Raw genomic sequence first — 19,807 nt, 5'->3', positions numbered from 1 at the left:
TGTATCTTTGGAAAAATATCTGTAAGAGACATCTTAGGATTCTATAAACACGAATCTATTATCAAGTGTACGATCGAAACTGGTTCCCTTTGTTTTAATTACAATGTCATAGAAAGGACAATTGTATAATAGTATTACATGGACATGGTCAGGGGAACCATAAGATTCCCTAGGGTAAACAAAACTTTTAAAGCTCTATAAAATTTCAGTGAAACTTCCCGAAGTAAATCCAAGAAAGAATATAGTAATCGTTATACTGTATAAAACTTCTCGTAACAATACAAAGAAATAAGTAAAAAAATATAGTAGTAAACCGATCACTCACGTAAATCCCAACCTTCGGTTCTGTCGATAACTCATCTCGGGAACGAGTTTCTCTCCGATTCTCGCTGGCTCCGAGTTACTGCGCGTGAGAATCACACATTGTCTTCGTTTTGGTGGTTCATCACTCGCTACTGATTCTCTTCTTGAATCATCCAATCTCTCTGACTCTGTTGTTGTTTCTGTGACGCTCGTAGTCGTTGAGTCTCCTGATGAAACCAATAATACATTTCCCGGCGAGGCGTGTCGTCGGAAAGGGTCTTCTTTTGCTTCGCTGCTCTGTTCTTCTTGATCTCCAAAGAAGCTGTTGTTATTATTAACCAGTGAAGGAGATCTATATGGTGCAGATCTGCATCGAGTTAGTAAAAATGCGTTTCTTGGTGGTGTAGCTGTGAAAGATTTGCATGAACTTGCTTCTTCTTCTTCGTCTTCGTTTCCTTCTTTTTGAGCCTCCTCTGTTTCCTCTGGCTCCACCGTGGAGCGTCCAAAGATAGGCTCACTTCGCGACGAACTTGATCTCTTCTCTGATTTTCTCGAGAAACTTACATTAGAAAACGATTTCCATTTGCGCCACACAGGACTAAAGCAAGTAGGTTTAATTATTCCGGTGAAAGGATGACAAGAAAAAGCGCTCTTGACCCACCCGCACCGACGGCTTTGACCTGTTGCACTGCCTCCGACGACGACCCGATTAGTCCCGGGTTTGGGTTTCTTTGACCGGTTTATCCTAACTTGACCCATGCAAGTGACTTTAGGTGAAGTCGGTTCTTGTGTCTCAGTCGTCGCCGCCGCGTTCTTCCGCCGGAAAAAGATAGGTCTTCTTGAACGAGAACGGCTTCTGCTTCTGCTTCTGCTTTTGGTCCGCAAGAACCGCATCAATAGAGGCGGGTTTTCGGTTCGACCCGGACTTGAAACGGGTCTTGATGAAGAAAACCTCATCTTTTTTTGTTTTTCAGTAGTGAAGATTTTTGAAGCTCTCTCACTCTTATTTTGGTGACTCTGGTCCCTCTCCCCTATATGATTCAGATCGAAGACTGTGTTTTTATTATTATTTTTATGTTTTGTTAATGTTCACACGTTGGGTTCAGAAAATTTGACGGCTGAGATCTTTTCTATAAGAGGAAATCGATGGTTCTGCTTGGCTAATCCTTTTTAACAAAGAAATATTTGTACTTTTTGTCTCTATGCTCTCTAGTTAAGATCTCTTGCTGGATTCACTTTTCGGGACATCTAAACTTTTAAGTAAAATAACGAGAGAACTTGAGTCAAAAGAAGAAAAAGTAATAAAGAGTACTACTACTCCATTGGTATGTTCCATAATGAAACTGTAAAAAACATGTCATTTTCTAGACTCATAAACAAAATATGCGAAGAAACTTGAGATTTGTAAGTACATTGCTTCATTCTGATGTTTAAACGGATCTACCCATCACTTGGAAGTCCAACAAATAAAAAAAGCACATGAAGGACTAGAAAATGAAAATTTCAGTTTAAATCTAGATTGATTCCACTAAAATCTGAGCTTCACCTTCGTATGTGATACGGCAATAACTTTGGCACCAACTAATTTGCATATATCACATGTTGTTATCTCTTTATCATCAGTTCTTTTCATTTTGAAAAACAACAAATTTTTCGCTATAAATGTTTGCGGTCTCTAACTAGTGCTTCTCTAATTGTCAAGTATCTTGGCATTGTGCTAATTACTTAAAAACTAGAAGACTGCCAAGCTTAAATCTCCTTATGGATGTCTTTGCTCTGTCTGCTTACAACTCAATACTTGTAAAATATACTTCTGCTATATGCCGAACCTGTGGCCAAGTTGATAGTAAATCGACCCTTCTACTATCAACGTGTTTACTCAGTTATCTATTATAGTCTTTGGACCTAGGAATCAGAGTAATAATAATAATAATAATAACTTATAAGTAAAACGACTATATGAGATATTTGAAATACATATGGACTTTCAAACAGAGTTAGAGACCTTGCTTACCAATCAAGAAAGCCAAAATATGACCATGAGCATGAATCATATAGAGTCGAGCAATATGATCCATTGCCCGGTTTAAACCGAAGTAGGTTGACAACTTTAGTTTCAAAGCTTCTAAAACTTTTCTATGAATCCACATAAATCTTTAGCTCCACAACAAGCTATAGCTCCATTTGACTGTTGACAAATCATTGTTAGCATTATATTTATCTATCTAGTCCAAGCAATCGAAATGGATTCAGCTTCGAAAAATAACATCAGTGACAAGTTTAAGAATAGTAACTTTGTTCTCTCGATTTAAGATCTTTTGACAAAACCTCCTTTTTGTTAAGAGAGCGTACTAAATTCCATGTGTTTAATCAGAGTAGGGTCTCCATAAATTTATTTAGAGTTTCTGTCTACATTTACTTAGTAGAATTAATAGCTCAATTAATTTATCTATAGTTCTATTCTATATCTAACAAAGACTATCAATTTTTATATTTACTTTTAGGACCAAAAATGTTACTAAATTGTATGACCTTGCGTAGTTTCTTATATATATACTTTTTTTTCCATCACTTTCTCGGTCTCACCGTTCAAGACTATTGTCCCCATTATTAGACCAAAAAAAAAAAAGACTATTGTCCCCATTAGGTACTCTCAGTCAAGAGTTAAGAAAATAGGTAGATAAGATAGCTTCTTTTTTTTTTTAATCATCGAGTAAAATAATATTTGCAAATCAATGAATCTACTACATGTAGAAGTAGAACAATGTGTTACCGAATAAAATGACGTGATATCATATAAAATTACATAATATTTGTTAACAATGTGAAACCTGATAAAAGATTAAAGTAAGTTACTTAGTTAATGAAATCATCAAGGTTATATAGTACTTATTATTAGCAATCTACTATTCTACTTTACTACTATATACATCCACCGCCAAAATGGCAATCATCCATGGGATTAAGGTTCATTAGTAAGCAACGATCGATTATTTTAATATATATTTGATATTAGCAATGATTTTGATTAATTTCCCAAATATGTTTCAGTTAATGTGTTCCAATCCCAACAACTGGTTGTTGCAAAAGACAACCAAAACAAGCAATCATCAAACATCAAAATACTCTTACCGTAGCTCACCGGTTTCAATCACACACCAAAACTACACAATTCTCATAAAAGTTCTTAAATTATATATCACTAACTTGACACATTGTTTTTCCCAAAAACAAGAAAAGGAACTCATTCAAGAAACCATCTTCCTTTAAACAGAAATTTTATTATGGGATCCCTAGAGAGATCAAAGAAGAAAGCTCAAGTATGGAAGAAAGCTGTGATCCATTTCTCTCTTTGTTTTGTGATGGGTTTCTTAACTGGCTTTGCTCCTGCTGGTAAGGCCTCATTTTTCTCTAATTCCGAAACCACACCCTATACTTCTACAAAATCTCAGAATCCACCCCAACCTTTTGAAAACTCTACCTACACACGCCATTCCCTCCTCAATACAACCTTGATCAATTCCCAAGTCCAAGCCCCTGCTCCTGTGAAGACGCGAGAAGCCGAAGCAGAGACCAAGTCTCTCTCCGAGACTATAGAAGATGAGAGCCAAGTTAAAGTGACACCAAGAGGACTAGTGATTGTTGTCACTCCGGTGATGACAAAAGAGCGCTACAAAAACGTTCTTCTTAGAAGAATGGCTAATACCTTGAGGCTAGTCCCACCTCCGTTATTGTGGATAGTCGTGGAGAAACACTCCGATGCTGACGAAAAATCCTCCTCTACAATGTTAAGAAAGACTGGTATCATGTATAGACGTATAGTCTTTAAAGAGAATTTCACTAGCATGGAATCAGAGCTTGATCATCAGAGGAATCTAGCGTTGAGACACATCGAGCATCACAAACTAAGCGGGATAGTTCATTTCGCGGGACTAAACAACATATATGATCTTGATTTTTTCGACAAGATAAGAGAGATTGAGTACGTAAAAACTAAACGACATTTTCTTTAATCATCAAATTATAAAGAGTATTTTTTTTGTAATGTTTTCTTGTTTTGTAGGGTATTCGGTACTTGGCCAATGGCGTTACTATCGGCTAATAGGAAACGAGTGGTAGTAGAAGGGCCAGTTTGTGAATCTTCACAAGTATTGGGGTGGCATTTGATGAAAATTAATAACGAGACAGAGACAAAGCCTCCAATTCATATATCAAGCTTTGCTTTCAATAGTTCCATACTTTGGGACCCTGAGAGATGGGGTCGTCCTTCTTCGGTTGAAGGCACCAAACAGGTAACTTGAGCTTCAACCTTATCTTTTCATACTTTAAGGTTGAAGATAATGTAAATGTGTAAGTGGAATGGGTTGGTAAGTTAGTAACTTAGCACAACCTGGTCATTTTTAAGTGTTTGTTTTTGTCCTAAATTATTCAATAACCAATTGAATCCGCTAATCATGAAAACAGGCTTAATAAACATATACACATAGCATTTGTCTTTAGCAGAAACGGCCATGTCCATTTAACAGAAGGGTAGTTACATCTTTCTGTCGTCCGTCCACAGTGAATATCTACCAAAACCTACAAGCATATTTAAAACACAAACTACCCTTTCGGCTAATTAAAATCAAGAAAAGTACATTTTTCCCTAATAAACCCTTAATTTGTAATCTGTACCGAGAAAAACTGTCTATATAAACATTGCTAAGTCTGTGTAATCATTGTATTTTTCTCATTTTTTATTTTGCATAGGATTCGATAAAATATGTGAAGCAAGTAGTTTTGGAGGACGATACAAAGTTGAAAGGACTTCCGGCACAAGACTGTTCCAAGATTATGCTTTGGCGTCTCAATTTTCCCACAAGAACACGTTTAAGCACCTGATTTGCTTTATTTTTATCCTCTAATCTCCTCCAAATTAGACCTTTTCCTTCTTTTTTATTTTTGGGATTTATACATCACAGAAAAGGAAACACTTGTAGAGAGAACCACAAGCACAGGAAAAAAAATGGATTTGGATCTGTCATGAAACAGAGCTTGAAGTTTTTTTTGTCTGAGTTTATTTATACCCAAAGCTGAAACTTACAAAGAATTGAACACAAAAGGAACTCAAAATCTACTACACAAGGGGAAGTTAAGCAAATCTTAATTCATGTATTCCAAAGGCTCTTAAACGAAAAGAATTCAGAGACAAAATAATGTTAATAAGTGTGGTATACTTTCCTTAGCCAAATTTTCTGAAACCTTTGTGTTTGTTTAAATTGTTTTAGTTTGTTAGTCTGAACAATTTTTAATCACATGCAATTGAAAAGGATAATCTTGTATAATAATGAATATGAATCTTTCAAGCGAAGCAACAAGTACTTTAGTCTAATCTTAATAAGACACATGCATGCACTATTGTTTGGTCATGAACATCCTGACGAGTTCATAGGGCGACCATTCGTGTATCGGTGTCCATATATTTTTCAAGTATTGGAGTGCTAAAATGATTTGGATGGGATCCTGATCTAAAAGAACTCGAAGAACAACTTCTTATTATATGACCCCCTTTTTTTTTTAATGATTTTGTTGGATTTGTGTAGGTACTGTAAAAATTATTTTAGTAAGGTATCCATTACATGTAACATAATCAGGTAACATTTTTACATCCACTATATCAAAAAAGTTTTCGTTATGAGTAGTGAACATATTTCATGTATTAAATTTAAGGGTAATATATTTAGACAAGACTTCTTTTTGATAACCGGATGATCCTACAAAAAAAAAAACAAATTGATTTAGGGCACTGTAAGGTTAAGAAGTTTTGTATATTTCATGCAGTGGTAACAAGATGGATGTTCAACAACTAAATTGAACACCATTCACCACTAGATCATCCATACATGATACATGTTCCTATATTTTAGTCTAGCCATGTTACGAAATTACATGTTTTAAAAACATTTTTTGTGTTAAGACTAACGCCAGACAGATCAATATTACAAAATAATAGTCTTTATTACTAGCTGTATAACGTTTATATTAACCAAAATACAAACACATTTTTAAAACCAGCCAATATAATAAATTTATTGTATTAGTTATGCAATTAAAATAACTAGTATATAGTTTTTGTAACTAAGTAGCATGTACTAGCCGATATTCATATATATATATATAGGTAATCAATAATAATTTGAAACGACCTGTCAAGGTCAATAGCGTCAGATTAGCTTGTGCACATGGAATAATAGTCCCGATAAAACTCTTTGATTAAATGTAGTGCAAGGGACATGGACCGACCAAAAATTTGGGATATCAATGTTCATAAATCTAATTACATACTCCGACCATATAGTATATGTATTAAATAATAAATATGCAGGTTGCATTTAACTCCCGGTAACCTATTGCGGTGGCAACTGGGAATTCCTAGGATCCCCGAAAATAGAAAAACAATAATGGCCACACAAAGTCACAAACTCTATTATTAACTATGAGTATAATTCAAAAACAAAAGAACCAAAACATACTCGATGAACCTTTTAGGTATTTTTTTTTTACATCCAACCTCATTTTTTAGCTTATACTATATACATAGGAGTCCACTTTTTGTTTTTCAACGGCAGTTATATGTGGTTGTTAGCTGATCAGTGGTAGTATAGTCTATTTTGACTTAGTAGTTTGACATTAGGAGGTCGACTCAGCTTTTTCAATCGTGAGATACAATGGTTTTTGAAAACTGGACTTGAATTAGTAGTGACTTACTCGAACACTTCGACATCATATATAGTTTCAATTGGTGCAGTTCTAAGGTTGATGTCAATAGCTGATCTTTACTGGTGATACTTGTTTCCCACCTAAAAAAGAGCTTTTAAAATCCCCATCTCGAATACCATTACTCACCTAATCAAGTTTGTAGAATAATCTTTCACTGATTCATGTGTGTTTGAGTTGGTTTTCTACTTTTTTACTTTCTACCAATCCTGCGTGATGACTAGGTCTATATTATGCGTTACTTACTCTACTTTAATTCCAATAGTAAACTCAAAATGATGTCTCTGTCTAATAACAAAAAAAATCAGAGAAGATACATATAGGGTTTTTCAGGAATTTTTTTGAATACTGTATATGACTATATAATATACATATATGAGATTAAGTAATTCAAAGAAACTCTTGCTTAATTATAGAAAAAGAAACTGTACTGAGGGAATATAGGTGCATCTTTCTCGTAAAAAAAGGTGGAGTATGGGAATTAAAATATATAAAGTGTTTCAAGTATACAGATAATTGCATGCTTAGTATCTTCTTCTTTCACTTACTTAAACAATAAAAAAGATAACCGTTAGCAACTAAGCATATATTACCGTTAGAAATTAAGTAGAGCTAGCATAGCAACATGAGGTCGAACAATGGCACGTGACTCTTCTGGCGCATCAACAAGAGCGACGCCTTCTCTTTCTTTCTCTTTTATCATTTGTTTTCTTGTTTGTATTGTACAAGGATGCTCTCTCGTTTCCTCAACTTGATGCAATTATCAGTCCCACGAAATTTGTTTTATTCCGAAGTAAATATATTTTAAAGTAATAGTAGTATAGAAGAACGTTAATGGCCTTTTTTTTTTTGGGACAAAGAAGAACGTTAATGGTCAAGGTGTAAAAATATTTGGTAGTTCAGCCAAAATAGTGACAACATTTAGAACTTAAGAGTGTCAATGCATGCTAGCACGTGTCAAGCACAAAACTGTAAGAAAATAACTGATTATTACTGTTTTAAATCACTATTTTCTTAATTACAATAAGACTTTTGTTTTATTTGTGTTGTAAGCTAGTGAGTTGTGGAATTAAAGAAAGAGGTTGGCGTTACATTTCTTTTTAGGCTTTGAATGGTGGGTGGGTACATGTTAAACAACATAGTTATGGTTAATGGAGTTAATGATTGTAAACACATTAATAGTGTGAATTTTACTTTTACAAAATTTGGCGTATTTAACTTTGATTATGCTATATTGTGTTGGCATTAAACTTTTCAAAAAATTACTATTAAAAAATATTACTATTTCTTGAATAACGAACACCATCTGACATACCTGGTCGGAAAGAGGAGGTAAATAAAATAGGGACTAAACTGAAATAAAACAAAAAGTAACGGGGCAAAATCATGATTTCTCCTAAAGTCTCAATTTGTTCACAGTCTCTCTCTTTTCTCTTTCTGGATATTTAATGTGTAAACAAATAGACAGTTCACTGGTACACACAAAAAAGGACTTGGGAAACGAGCAGAGTCAGTAAGAGAACAACACTAGGGACAAAGAGAGAGGAAGAAGATGATGTCCGAAGAAGCTCCATTGGTTTAACTCTTCTTCTTCTTCTTCTTCTTCTTCTTCGGCTAGTTTAGCTTCTAAGATCTTTCATTTTTTTTTTTAATTCATCTCCTAGTAACTCCGATCTCTCTATTCTAAGAAGCATTTCAGACCAAAAGAGGAAAGCTAAAGCCACAGTGCAGGTGAAGAACACCGAACACCACTTCTCTTACTCTCTCTCTTCTCTATCTGTTTGAAATACTTAAAAATGGTTTTTTTTATCTTAGAAGGTGTTCCTTTGATGGGTTCGAAAAAAACCTAAACTTTGATGGTTTTTTTCTTACAAAAAATTTATTTATGCTTTTTTATGTTGGAGAAAGTGTAAATCTTTTGAGGGTTTTGGGTTCATTGTTATGTTTACTCTCTTTTTTGTTTGTTGTTCTTCAAGTTGAAGATTCAGCCAAAGAAATTAATATAGTTGTTGTTTTTTTTCTCTAAAAAGAAAGGGTTTTTAAAAGTTTTGATTTTTCTGATAAAAATTTTCTCGTTTTAGGTTGAAATTGAAATTTGTAAGTTGGTTGTTAGTTTCTTTTAAGATCTGTTGTCTATTTTAGGGAAAGATCCACCTAATAAAACGAGAACCCACGTTAACTAAATGACATAAATTGAAATTTGGTATTTTCTTCCTCTTCAATAGATTCCAAAATTTTTGTAAAGAGAAAACAAAACTAAGATTGATGACTTGACAACTAAAAAAGATTTTATGTGGAATATTAATTTGTACTTTCTTTGCTTGTAATTGGGTTTATCTCTGTCATTAGTTTGAATTACAATTTGATAAAACCTTTTCTTTTTGACTGTGAACAGTTTCTTTCTTTTTTATGTTCGTCTCTTGTTGCCTTGGTTTGGTAGTAGTGGTAGTAGTTTCAAATGGAGTCTCTTTGAAGCTAATGTATTTGTATTGTTTAGTTTGTTAGGTTTTTTTTTGTTTTTATTGTACACTTGCTTAAGCTTTGTACTTCCGTTGAGTTTGTTGTATATGCTTATGATATTCTTATAATACTGACTGGTGTTTGTTACTTCTTTCTTACACACACAGTTTCTCTTCATGTTCTTTTTTTCAGGTTCTTTCTTCAGAGGACCCAAAAGAAAAGAAAGTGTTTTTAAAACTCTAATCCCAAGCAATGCAGACTCCAAAACCTAGGTGATAATCCCCTCACTCTTGTCCAAAGCTTTCTCTTTTTGTGTGTCTTTTAGAGTCTTTGATGTGCTCATTGGAGTTTTTTGGTTGTATTTACTGAAGTCTTGATTTGTTTCAATGGTTCTTGGGGGTGTATTTTAGTGGCTTATTGATTCGTTCTTGGTTTGTTTGATTATGATAGGCCGGGATCGTTGGAGTTGCCTCAAAAGAAATCTCCTGCAGCAACTCCTAAAACTGCTCGTAATCTCAAAAGTTCAGAATCCGATCCTGTTTCATCTCCCAACCCGAAAATCAGGACACCTAAAACTCAAAGTCCAAAAGTAGTTGCTGATCGCCGCTCTCCAAGAACTCCTGTTAATGAGGTACTACTAGCTTTGCACAATGCTTTGTAGTTTGTAAATCATTGCCTATTTGATTTGACTCATACTGGTCTCAGTTAATACACGTTTCGCAAGGACTAGTTTGTGTTGTCGAGAACCTGGTACTTATTCTTGGTGTATGAAGTTTGTCTGTGTTGTTTCTTACAACAACTAATTAAACCTGAAAGTTGCTGAATCTGGACTCTTTGCAATAACTGATATGTGTATATGTGATATGTGATGCATCCATTTGGTAATTGAGTTGTTGTTTATATTTGTTGCTTCTGTATGCTAGATTCAGAAGAAGCGGACAGGGAGAACAGCCGAAGTGGCATCTCAGATATCTCAGCTGCAAGAGGAGCTAAAGAGGGCAAAGGAACAGCTAAACGCTTCAGAAGCATTGAAGAAGGAAGCTCAACATGAAGCAGAGGAGACAAAGCAGCATTTGATGGAGATCAATGCCTCTGAGGATTCTAGAATTGATGAGCTTCGTAAGCTCTCTCAAGAACGAGACAAAGCATGGCAGTCTGAACTTGAAGCAATGCAGAGACAGCATGCTGTGGATTCCGCTGCTTTAGCTTCTAGTATGAACGAGGTCCAGAAACTGAAAGCGCAGCTGTCTGAATCTGAGTCTATTGAAAACTTGAGGATGGAACTTAACGAGACACTGTCTCTAGTTGAGGAACTCAGAGGCGAGCTGTTGGATGCAAAGGAAGGGGAAGCTCGGGCACATGAAATTGTGTCGGGAACTGAAAAGCAATTAGAGATAGCAAACTTGAAGCTTGAGATGTTACGCTCAGATGGGATGAAGATGTCAGAAGCTTGTAATTCCCTTACAACCGAGCTAGAGCAGTCTAAATCTGAGGTAAAGTCACTAGAGCAACTTGTGAGACAGCTTGAGGAAGACAATGAAACCCGAGGAACCACCAACGAGGACTCATCATCAGTGGAACAACTCAAAGAAGAGATAAATGCTGCAAAGCAAGAGATTAGCCAATTGAAATATGCAGTAGAAGTAACTGAGAGAAGGTACCATGAAGAGTATATCCAGAGCACGTTGCAGATAAGAACTGCTTATGAACAAGTTGAGGTAGTAAAATCCGGATATGCAGAGAGAGAGGCCGAGTTGGGGGAAGAACTGAAGAGAACCAAAGCTGAAAGAGAGTCTTTGCATGAACGGTTGATGGATAAGGAAGCTAAGCTGAGGATACTCATCGATGAAAACGAGTTACTGAACTTGAAAATCAAAGAAAAAGAAGAAGTAAACTTAAACTTGGAGAACAGCTTGAACCAGAACGAGCCTGAGCACACGGACGAACTCAAGAAGCTAGAATCCGATGTGATGGAGTTGAGAGCGAATCTTATGGACAAGGAGATGGAGCTTCAGAGCGTAATGTCGCAGAATGAGAGTCTCAGGAACGAAATGGAGACAATGCAGAGCGAGAAGAACAAGGTTATCAATGAGGCCTTAGAGAAGCTCAGGAGTCTGACAGAGGAAGCAGACAAGAGCGGGAAGAGAGCGGAAAATGCAACAGAACAGTTAGGGGCAGCACAAGTCACCAACACAGAACTAGAAGCTGAGCTGAGGAGACTTAAGGTTCAGTGTGATCAATGGAGGAAAGCAGCTGAAGCGGCAGCTACTATGCTCTCTGGTGGTAACAACAACAATAACAGTAACGGCAAGTACGTGGAGAGAACAGGATCGCTAGAGAGTCCTTTAAGGCGGAGGAACGTGAACATGTCGCCTTATATGGATGAAACGGATGATGAATTGTCATCACCAAAGAAGAAGAATGGGAGTATGCTGAAGAAAATTGGTGTGTTACTGAAGAAAAGTCAGAAGTAATCATTGAAGTTCAGGAAACAAGAAACTACCATTGTCCTGTCTGTAATATTCGCTTGTTTTTCACAAGTTTCTATGTGTAGACATGTTTTTGTTGCTAAGAAAGTTGTATTGTGAACTACTTTTGCTTTTCTTTTCTATTGACGTAGCTGAAACTCTCTGATCAACATTTATGAAGCTGAGCTTGGTTGTTTCCAATACAAAAATATTGCTCCTAAAGTTGTTCCACATCTACTGCAACTACTTGCTTTTTCCTCTTACCAGCTTCTATCTCTTTTTCCCATACCTCTTTCTGCCTCCTCTCTTCTTGTTCTTCCCGTGATTGCACATCTTGCTATTTGACAGACTCGGAAATATTTAAGCTACTACATGATAATGAAAATATACTGTATTACTCAAAAGAAGGTTTTAGAACTTGATATACAAGTTGACATTGTTACTTTATAAAATCCATAACGAACCAGACTGCAAGTACAAATCAAAACTATACATGACAGCACATATCCTGTTGTCCGTCTCTTCTTTACTTAAAAGCTGTAAATTATAACAAGTTGCAAGTGATTTGGCTTCATCACCATACCTACATTATCCGAGTTGTTCCTCTGCACTGACTTTTGAATACATTTTGTTGGTAAGCTTTGGTGAAGCCGAGACAATCATCCTTGAACTCCTTGAAAGGGGACTGGCCTTTGCTTTAGACATTGTAGGTTGGGACTTACCAGACGTTGTTCTACTAGCAGGTGATCCATTGGGAGTACGAGCTCCATGTTTTGCCAAGCCACTTACCAGACCAGTACATGATCCAGTGGGTGTTCGTGCAATGTTACTCCTCGCCTGTTAACAACAAACATTCATATACTTAATGGATTCCACATAGATATGGCTCAGATACATTTCTTTGTCAACGTTACTCTGAATTTGGGAACTTACTCCGTCAAAGTAGCCTATTTTGGGTGATGGCACGCGGAGTCCTGTTGGTTTCATCACGGAAGCAGAAGGCACAGAGCCACCATTGACAAGTGAACCACGTTTCTCCAACTTGGGGTCGTTTTGGACAGCAGATGCATCTATAGAATTGTTAAAAAGCTTCAATGTCCGTGTTGTACCATTAACTGCAGGGCTGCTTTCACCAGAGACTGTTTTCTTGTTACCTTTAGCCATTTTATTAGGTGTTGAAGCTCGTGGTGATTCGAATGACCAGTCAACGCTAGCACTAAGACGTGATACATTAAGCTTGGACTTGTATGTCTTACTGGCTGAGAGGGGTGAAACTTTAGGCTGACCTATAATTCTAGATCCAGCTCTGGACGTTGGTCTACTTGCCAAAGAATGGGAAGCTATTCTTAAACTCTGATCTTTCTTCTGCTTTACTGAATTTATAGCAGACTTGTTAGAAGCGATTGACGAAACACTGAGACAGCTCTCAAGTGAAGAGCAAGAAGATGTCAATTCCTTCTGGGAGGCAACTGATGAACGTAAAGCACATTTAAAAGGCACTACAGGTGTTGACACAGTGGGTCTACTTCTTCTTGAAATTGGAACTCTGGAAGCCAAAGGCTCTTTACCTGTAAGATCACGGTAGGATGCAGAAGTAAAGAAAGAGATAATTCGTAAAAGACATGTAAAGACATATATGTATAAGAAAGAGTTATGACTAACCCCCAGATAATTTAGGATTCGTTTCTTGTTTGGCTTTGTTAGTATCTACCGAACCTCTTGTAGTTCTGCTGAGTCCAGTGGATGGCCTGGGAATGGATGTATTATGTTCTTTTGTAGCGATGGGCTGTAGACAATGTATCACTAACATTCATTAGTACAGTTCAACATTTTCTATCTCTCTTACTTATCCTGTCAGATGCTTTAACAAAACAAGCACATATAGAGAGAGTCATAAACATATACCTGCTTTGTCACCTTTACTAATCCTTGTGCCTTAATACTGGGCCTTTTACGAATAGAATTGGGTTTTATCTGAGAAAACAAACAAAACAAAGACATGGTTAATCAAAAGAGGGAGTGCAAGATCAAACCATAGCTTAAAGCTGTTTTTGGCACGTACCTTTTCCTCAGAGCCAGGGTCCTCTACTGTACTTGTAGCTACAAATTTCAAAAAGATGACCAATTAGAGATTCATAAATAACAGAAATTAACTATATACAGTTTCAAACAACACTTCCTATAAGTTCATCTGTTTGATACCAAAAAAGAAACATTTTGTTAGACTAAAAGCTCCATCTACACCTAAACAAGTAGAACATAATCATAGCCAGAGATGCCAATGCTTTGAACCTTATATATCAGCTTAGAATTGTAAAGCTAGTTCCATTTCTCTCTACCAAATATAAAGGAAAAACTTACTTTTTGGGCTAGGTGGTGCTGCCTCATTAGCTCCAAATTCTTTAGTCTTGTCAGGTGTTGCTGCATCAGACGATATATCAGACCTTTGGATTGACGCTCTTACATCTTCAAACAAACCAGTCTCCTCAACAGTGCAGTCACTTTTGAATGTAGATATGGACTCTGTTGATCTATGCAAATCCTCTCGAATGGTTGGTAAATTCTTCCTCTCCATCATGCTACACAATTCATCCGGTTCCAAAACACCTAAATTTCAACAACATCAACGTATCTTCAGCCAAACAACACGCACATACTAACTGAATTAGAAACACAGCAGCAACACACACAAAAAAAAGAAGACATGCCTGGATTGGTGAAAAAGGCTTTATCCCAAGCAAGACTCTTGCGTAGATGAGTCTTCATCATCTTATGAGATTCCTTCTCTTCTAAAGTAGTAGTAGAAGAAGACACCACAATCTCATCATTATCACAACAATCATGTGTATCCCCAAACAAACAAAGACCTCTGTCTTCCTTATCAGTATCTATAAATACATCATCATCAAGAACAAAAAGAATCAATAACAACAACAATAAACACAATCATGAACCAAACAACAAGAATACAGAATTGATACAATTTTGAAATGCGATTGAGAGATCTAATGTATTATAGAAATTACCTGAGAATTTCTCGGTGGATGGATCGGGGAGGGAAGACGAGAAGAAAAGGAGGTTATCATCCTCGGTGGAGACATCAATGAGAGCAAGACCATCGATGTCTCCAAGCTCCTCGCTTCTCCAGTTCTCCTTGTTGTTGTTGTTGTCTCCTCCTCCCATAGAATGAAAGAAAGGAAAGCACCTTTACCAATCTGAAGGATTTAGCAAAAAAAGAAAAAAAAAATGAAAGAATTTGAAACGAAGCAAATCGGCGGTTTTGTTATTTTGCTTATTTAATTTACAATAATCATTGTTTTGTTTTGTCTTAATTCTTCTTCTTTAACCGAAGTGGGTTCTCAAGATAAACGTGATCCGTTGATTTCTGAATTTGTGACCGTTGGATACTTTTTTATTTTTTTATTTTTCTTCTCGTAGAAAAGGATCTCTAATTTGGTTTAACAGATAACGCCGTGTTTTAAAAAAAAACAACTGTAACCAACATGTAACAATAAGCATCTAATTACAAAAAAAGGTTAAATTCACAAATCAAAATTACTACGTAGTGTGAACATTTTGCTGTAGATCACTTAGGCATCGAGGTTTTTGATTTGAAGTATTCATTTTTGTCATTTGCTGTGTATTGATTGGTTGAATCAGAAATCATTCATGGGACATGTGTTGCAATTTTGCAACAATTTTATGCAATAATAATCCACAAACCAAATATAAAAATGATTTCTTTAACATATTCAGAACAAATTCATAGGAAAAAAAAAAGAAAAAAAAAACAATGAGATTGTCACAAGTTCTGCATATATAATATAGCAAAACTCTTACAGCTCACAAATAATATACAGACGAAAGATAAAACCCTTTTTTGGTGCCACAGTTTAATAAAATCCTCATCACTAGTCTGTTCCAGGCATTGGAACCATCATATGCTGCTGAGCCTACATTATACCAAGAGTCATACATATTAGTACAGTGGTTTTTTTTGATAGATTATGTAACATAAGTGATGTTTAACAAGTTTTCAGTTCTGTTTATGCCTATTGGTATGCACAACACTCAAGGGTTTCAAGGAGGGGATTCAGAAAGATGATACATCAATTAAGTGACTGGTCGGATTTGTGTTAGCTGAGAAATGATCACTCATCTGTAACGTTTTGGGATTCTGATTAAGCTATTGATACGGAAGGAATGAGAAGACAATAGGGATTTATGAAAAAAGTAGTGAAGTGAGTATACTAAGAAAGAAATGAAGGATGTGTATCGTGCAATGAGTGTGAAAGAGAAGAGAGGAAACTTTACTTGAGAGTTCCCATAAGGACCTTGTGAGAAAGAGCCTTGGTTAGGAAGCTGCGGAAACTGACAAATGGTAAACAAACCCCGTGAATGTCAAGACTAACTCGGGTCATAACTAACGCGAAAGAGACAAGAAGCGCAGATAAATGAAAAGACATAAGGCATAATAAGTTTTGAGACATTTAACTGGCCATTTTGGCTTGATTGCCCATCTTTCTTTGCATTTGCATCCCCACCTTTTGCTGATCCCTTTGTATCACCCTATTGATCATTAACAAGGATAAGGGAAGCATCAATAATTTCATACACTAGTTGCCTAAAAGATAAATATACAATAGATGATTCTCGAAAACTATCAGGTTTGTTGCAAGTATTAGGAATGAACAAGAAATAAAAGATGAGGAGCTACTGACCTCCATCTGCGATTTTCCAGTTCAGGTAGTAGAGAAAGAAACAAGAAAAAGGAGAAAACAGAGTAAGTGAGTGAACTCCAAAAACTTCCAGCAGAACTAATTAACATCGTAATCAAAATTGTATCTTTTGTTCCTTGGGCTGGAAAAAATTAGGTAATTGATTACATGGAAGCTGAATATGGAGACACCAGAACATACCTCTCTATATCTCATCAGGTAAAGCTTGAGGGGTTCAATGTATTCTTCAAATCCTAAAGTGGCCATTGCCCAAAGCAAATCATCTCCATTAATGGTCTTCCTTTTCTCTCTTTGACACTTATCACTCGCTCTGCTCCATCAAAGTCATAATAAAAACAGCCATTGCATCATTACAAAAAGGAACTTTGTAAAACTACAAACCTAACCTGAATGATCCAATATGCTAACATCAAATCCAAACAATATAAGGACTAAAAAAGACCTCAACTTTAAATCAACCAACCAAAGCAGCAGACATTAAGAAAACCCAACAATCTCAAACTACCCAAAGTGGACTTGAATCACCATAAAGTTTAAGACTTTTGAAAACTGTGCTAAACATCAATGTTCCCATGAAGACTCTATAAACAGGTCCAGCAAATAAAAATGTTGACAAGGTTAAAAAAACAAGACATACTCGCTGGTGATGAAGCTGATAAACTCAGAGACACATTCCTGAACAATCTCCTTAGCATCTTTAGCTATTTTGCCATTAGCAGGAAGACCTCGTTTCATAATACGGCTTATGTTAGCAATAGGAAGAAACCTATCCTGCTCACGAACGTGTAAAGACCTCGGACTTTGATCTCCACCACTCTCATGGCTTCCACCGCCTCCGGGACTCTTGGCCTGCGACTCCGTCATCTCAAGAAACCCAAACAAAAAAAAAAAACCTAACTTTCCCAACAACAAACAAATAACAGACAAAACCCATCAACATAATAAACACATCACAATTAGAGAAAAACAGAAGCGAGAGAGAGAAGATATGATTTACCAGAGATGAATTCGAAAAAAGGGCGGGAGTGAAAAAACAGAGAGGTGTCGTTGATTGGAGGAAGAGATTGGGGGAGGGAGGGAGGCAGCGAGGGAGAGGAGAGATTGATCGGACGCTTGAGAAAAGAAGAGAGAAGAGAGACGTCTGCGATTTGAGAGATTAGGTTTTTCACTTTTAATGAGCTTTTTATCAGCACCGTTCGTTTTTTTTTTTTTTTTTTTTATATATTTATTCTCTCTGGTTCATATTCTACCAAATCCAGATGCGCCACGTGTTCTCTTATCTTTATTATGAAGGAGGGGTACATAGTATGTATTATTTATTAATTTACTTCTAATCATTATAATTTGATTTTGATTTGTGATACTTGTTATTCAATAGTAGGGACTAGGGAATTTTTTTTTCTTTTTTAAAGTTTATTTTTGTATTAAACCCAGAGAAGAAATCAATTAACTAAGATTATTTTGAAATTTACAATTTGTAATTTTTCAACCAAGACAATAAAATTACAAGAGAAAGGTATATCTCTGAAATATAGTAACTTATAAAATATTCATGATACTTTTAATATTTTAAATACCTTGTCTATACCAAGAATATATAGATTGTGATAATTCAAAGAGACAAAATAATTAACTCATATAAATATATTTGTGTTTCTCGCACAACATATATCTAATTTCTTTCAAATATAATTAATTTTTCTTGTGAAACGCGCATCTACATGTTTTTAGAGTTTTTTTAGAAATGTCTTTTTTGGTGCGTCTTTTTTTTTTAACTGTCTCTTTTAGCTGTGTGTTTTCAAAAATATCGCGTTTTCCTTAAATATGAAAAATTTATAAAACAAATAAGGTACTTCTAGATGGTAATTATTTCTCGGAGTCCGGAGACTTGATCCAAGTGTTTATAAAGTTTAATAAATATATTTATAAGATTTATAAGGTTTTACACATTACAAGGACACATATTTGGGTAGATTTCAGATTTTAAAAAAAATTTCGGTTTTAAAGACCGTACTAGATTCAGACCCGCACGTACAAGATTGATTTCAAAAATTAAGTTTGCTGTTAGATTTATAATATATTACATATGTGAGGAGTTATGTTTGTAGACATATTTTTTTTAGGAATGTTAACATTGATATAACCGAACTCATACCAGTTAAGTATTTGATTTGTTTATAATTTGGTTTAGACTAAAAAAGTGATCAGTTTGTCTTTTATTATATGTAAAGATAATTACATGACAGAAAATAGTAAAACAAAAGTAGTATATCCCTGTCTACACATTTCATATTATATATTTTAGTTTATCAAATAAGAAATTAAGTAAGTGTTTTGGATCCTCACAAATGTGTGGGTTTTATTGTAGATATATTTAGTTGTATAAGATCTATAACATAAAATTATGTTATTTTGCTATAAAAGTGTGAGAATGAAATAATAATCCTTTCACCATAGAATTTATTAGAATCGTAGCAGTTATGATATTAATCCACTAAAACTATTCTTAACTGTAAAATTTTTTTTTTCCACTTATGAACCAAAATCGGCAAAATTTCAACATTGTATATATTTTGAATTAACATTTTGGAAATCGATAATATTTTAATTTTTTGAGATAATGATGAATATAAAATCCAAAATTTATATTAAAAATATACTATTTTTTACCCTGCATAAACACAACCAAATTATTAGCTAATTTAAAAAACATTAAAAAACTAACAACAATTAGAATCTTAATGTTTATGTGTATTACATACACATGAGTTTGAATCCCAAGTCCAAATTATTGAACCAATGTTTGCCAACTATAAAAACAAAGCACACAAATTAATAATACACAAAAATCACCTTCAAACTCAATACTAACTACAAAATTACATCATTATTTAACAAAAATAATTACAGCTCGATGAGTTGCTTTAAGGATCCATGTTCTATGAACAACTCTTCATGCTCTTCTCAATATCCTGATAGCTTTTTTAGATGATTTAATAAAGGGAAATCAATTTATAAACTCTTTTAATCAAAGGGTGTGTCATGCAAAATAAAGATCGAACTTAACATAAGATAAAATCC

General features: G+C 35.2%; 5 protein-coding genes across 13 annotated transcripts; 2 read left to right on the top strand and 3 right to left on the bottom strand.

Moving 5' to 3' along the window:
- Nucleotides 1-88: 88 nt before the first annotated feature.
- On the bottom strand, nt 89-1,496 carry LOC104792494 (uncharacterized). The gene has a single exon (XM_010518654.3). The coding sequence runs from the start codon at nt 1,258-1,260 to the stop codon at nt 322-324; it is 939 nt and encodes a 312-aa protein (XP_010516956.1). The 5' UTR covers nt 1,261-1,496; the 3' UTR covers nt 89-321.
- Nucleotides 1,497-3,360: 1,864 nt separating this feature from the next.
- On the top strand, nt 3,361-5,345 carry LOC104792493 (beta-1,4-xylosyltransferase IRX9-like). Its single transcript, XM_010518653.3, has 3 exons — nt 3,361-4,285; nt 4,367-4,595; nt 5,053-5,345. Exons 1-3 carry the CDS (start codon nt 3,588-3,590, stop codon nt 5,182-5,184), a joined length of 1,059 nt encoding a protein of 352 aa, XP_010516955.1. The 5' UTR covers nt 3,361-3,587; the 3' UTR covers nt 5,185-5,345.
- A 1,484-nt stretch (nt 5,346-6,829) lies between these two features.
- Nucleotides 6,830-12,209, top strand: LOC104792491 (interactor of constitutive active ROPs 2, chloroplastic). 2 transcript variants are annotated; one of them, XM_087454526.1, is made up of 5 exons: nt 6,830-8,635; nt 8,724-8,790; nt 9,712-9,791; nt 9,970-10,150; nt 10,443-12,209. In XM_087454526.1, the coding sequence occupies exons 3-5, from the start codon at nt 9,772-9,774 to the stop codon at nt 11,991-11,993; spliced, it is 1,752 nt and encodes a 583-aa protein (XP_087310652.1). In that variant the 5' UTR covers nt 6,830-8,635; nt 8,724-8,790; nt 9,712-9,771; the 3' UTR covers nt 11,994-12,209. The 2 variants fall into 2 exon arrangements, with proteins under 2 accessions (XP_087310652.1, XP_010516954.2); XM_010518652.3 differs by having other exon boundaries at nt 8,435-8,790.
- Nucleotides 12,210-12,363: 154 nt separating this feature from the next.
- Nucleotides 12,364-15,302, bottom strand: LOC104792490 (uncharacterized). 2 transcript variants are annotated; one of them, XM_010518651.3, is made up of 9 exons: nt 15,014-15,302; nt 14,696-14,875; nt 14,349-14,594; nt 14,050-14,087; nt 13,893-13,961; nt 13,650-13,773; nt 13,142-13,555; nt 12,921-13,057; nt 12,364-12,824 (listed from the first exon to the last, which is right to left on the bottom strand). In XM_010518651.3, the coding sequence occupies exons 1-9, from the start codon at nt 15,168-15,170 to the stop codon at nt 12,576-12,578; spliced, it is 1,614 nt and encodes a 537-aa protein (XP_010516953.1). In that variant the 5' UTR covers nt 15,171-15,302; the 3' UTR covers nt 12,364-12,575. The 2 variants fall into 2 exon arrangements, with proteins under 2 accessions (XP_010516953.1, XP_010516952.1); XM_010518650.3 differs by having other exon boundaries at nt 12,921-13,555.
- Nucleotides 15,303-15,714: 412 nt separating this feature from the next.
- On the bottom strand, nt 15,715-17,920 carry LOC104792489 (nuclear transcription factor Y subunit B-8). Of its 7 annotated transcripts, XM_087454529.1 has the most exons (7): nt 17,724-17,918; nt 17,364-17,619; nt 16,907-17,036; nt 16,709-16,714; nt 16,476-16,556; nt 16,302-16,358; nt 15,715-15,940 (listed from the first exon to the last, which is right to left on the bottom strand). In XM_087454529.1, the coding sequence occupies exons 2-7, from the start codon at nt 17,588-17,590 to the stop codon at nt 15,899-15,901; spliced, it is 543 nt and encodes a 180-aa protein (XP_087310655.1). In that variant the 5' UTR covers nt 17,591-17,619; nt 17,724-17,918; the 3' UTR covers nt 15,715-15,898. The 7 variants fall into 7 exon arrangements, with proteins under 7 accessions (XP_087310655.1, XP_087310653.1, XP_087310656.1 ...); XM_087454527.1 differs by lacking the exon at nt 16,709-16,714 and having other exon boundaries at nt 17,364-17,623; nt 17,724-17,920; XM_087454530.1 differs by lacking the exon at nt 16,709-16,714 and having other exon boundaries at nt 16,483-16,556.
- Nucleotides 17,921-19,807: the final 1,887 nt, after the last annotated feature.

This window comes from Camelina sativa, chromosome 6 (genome assembly GCF_030686135.1).
Source record: "Camelina sativa cultivar CO46 ecotype springtype chromosome 6, ASM3068613v1".
Lineage (NCBI taxonomy): Eukaryota > Viridiplantae > Streptophyta > Magnoliopsida > Brassicales > Brassicaceae > Camelina > Camelina sativa.
The sequence above is the reverse complement of the archived record's forward strand: the minus strand, read 5'-3'. Positions and strand labels throughout refer to the sequence as shown.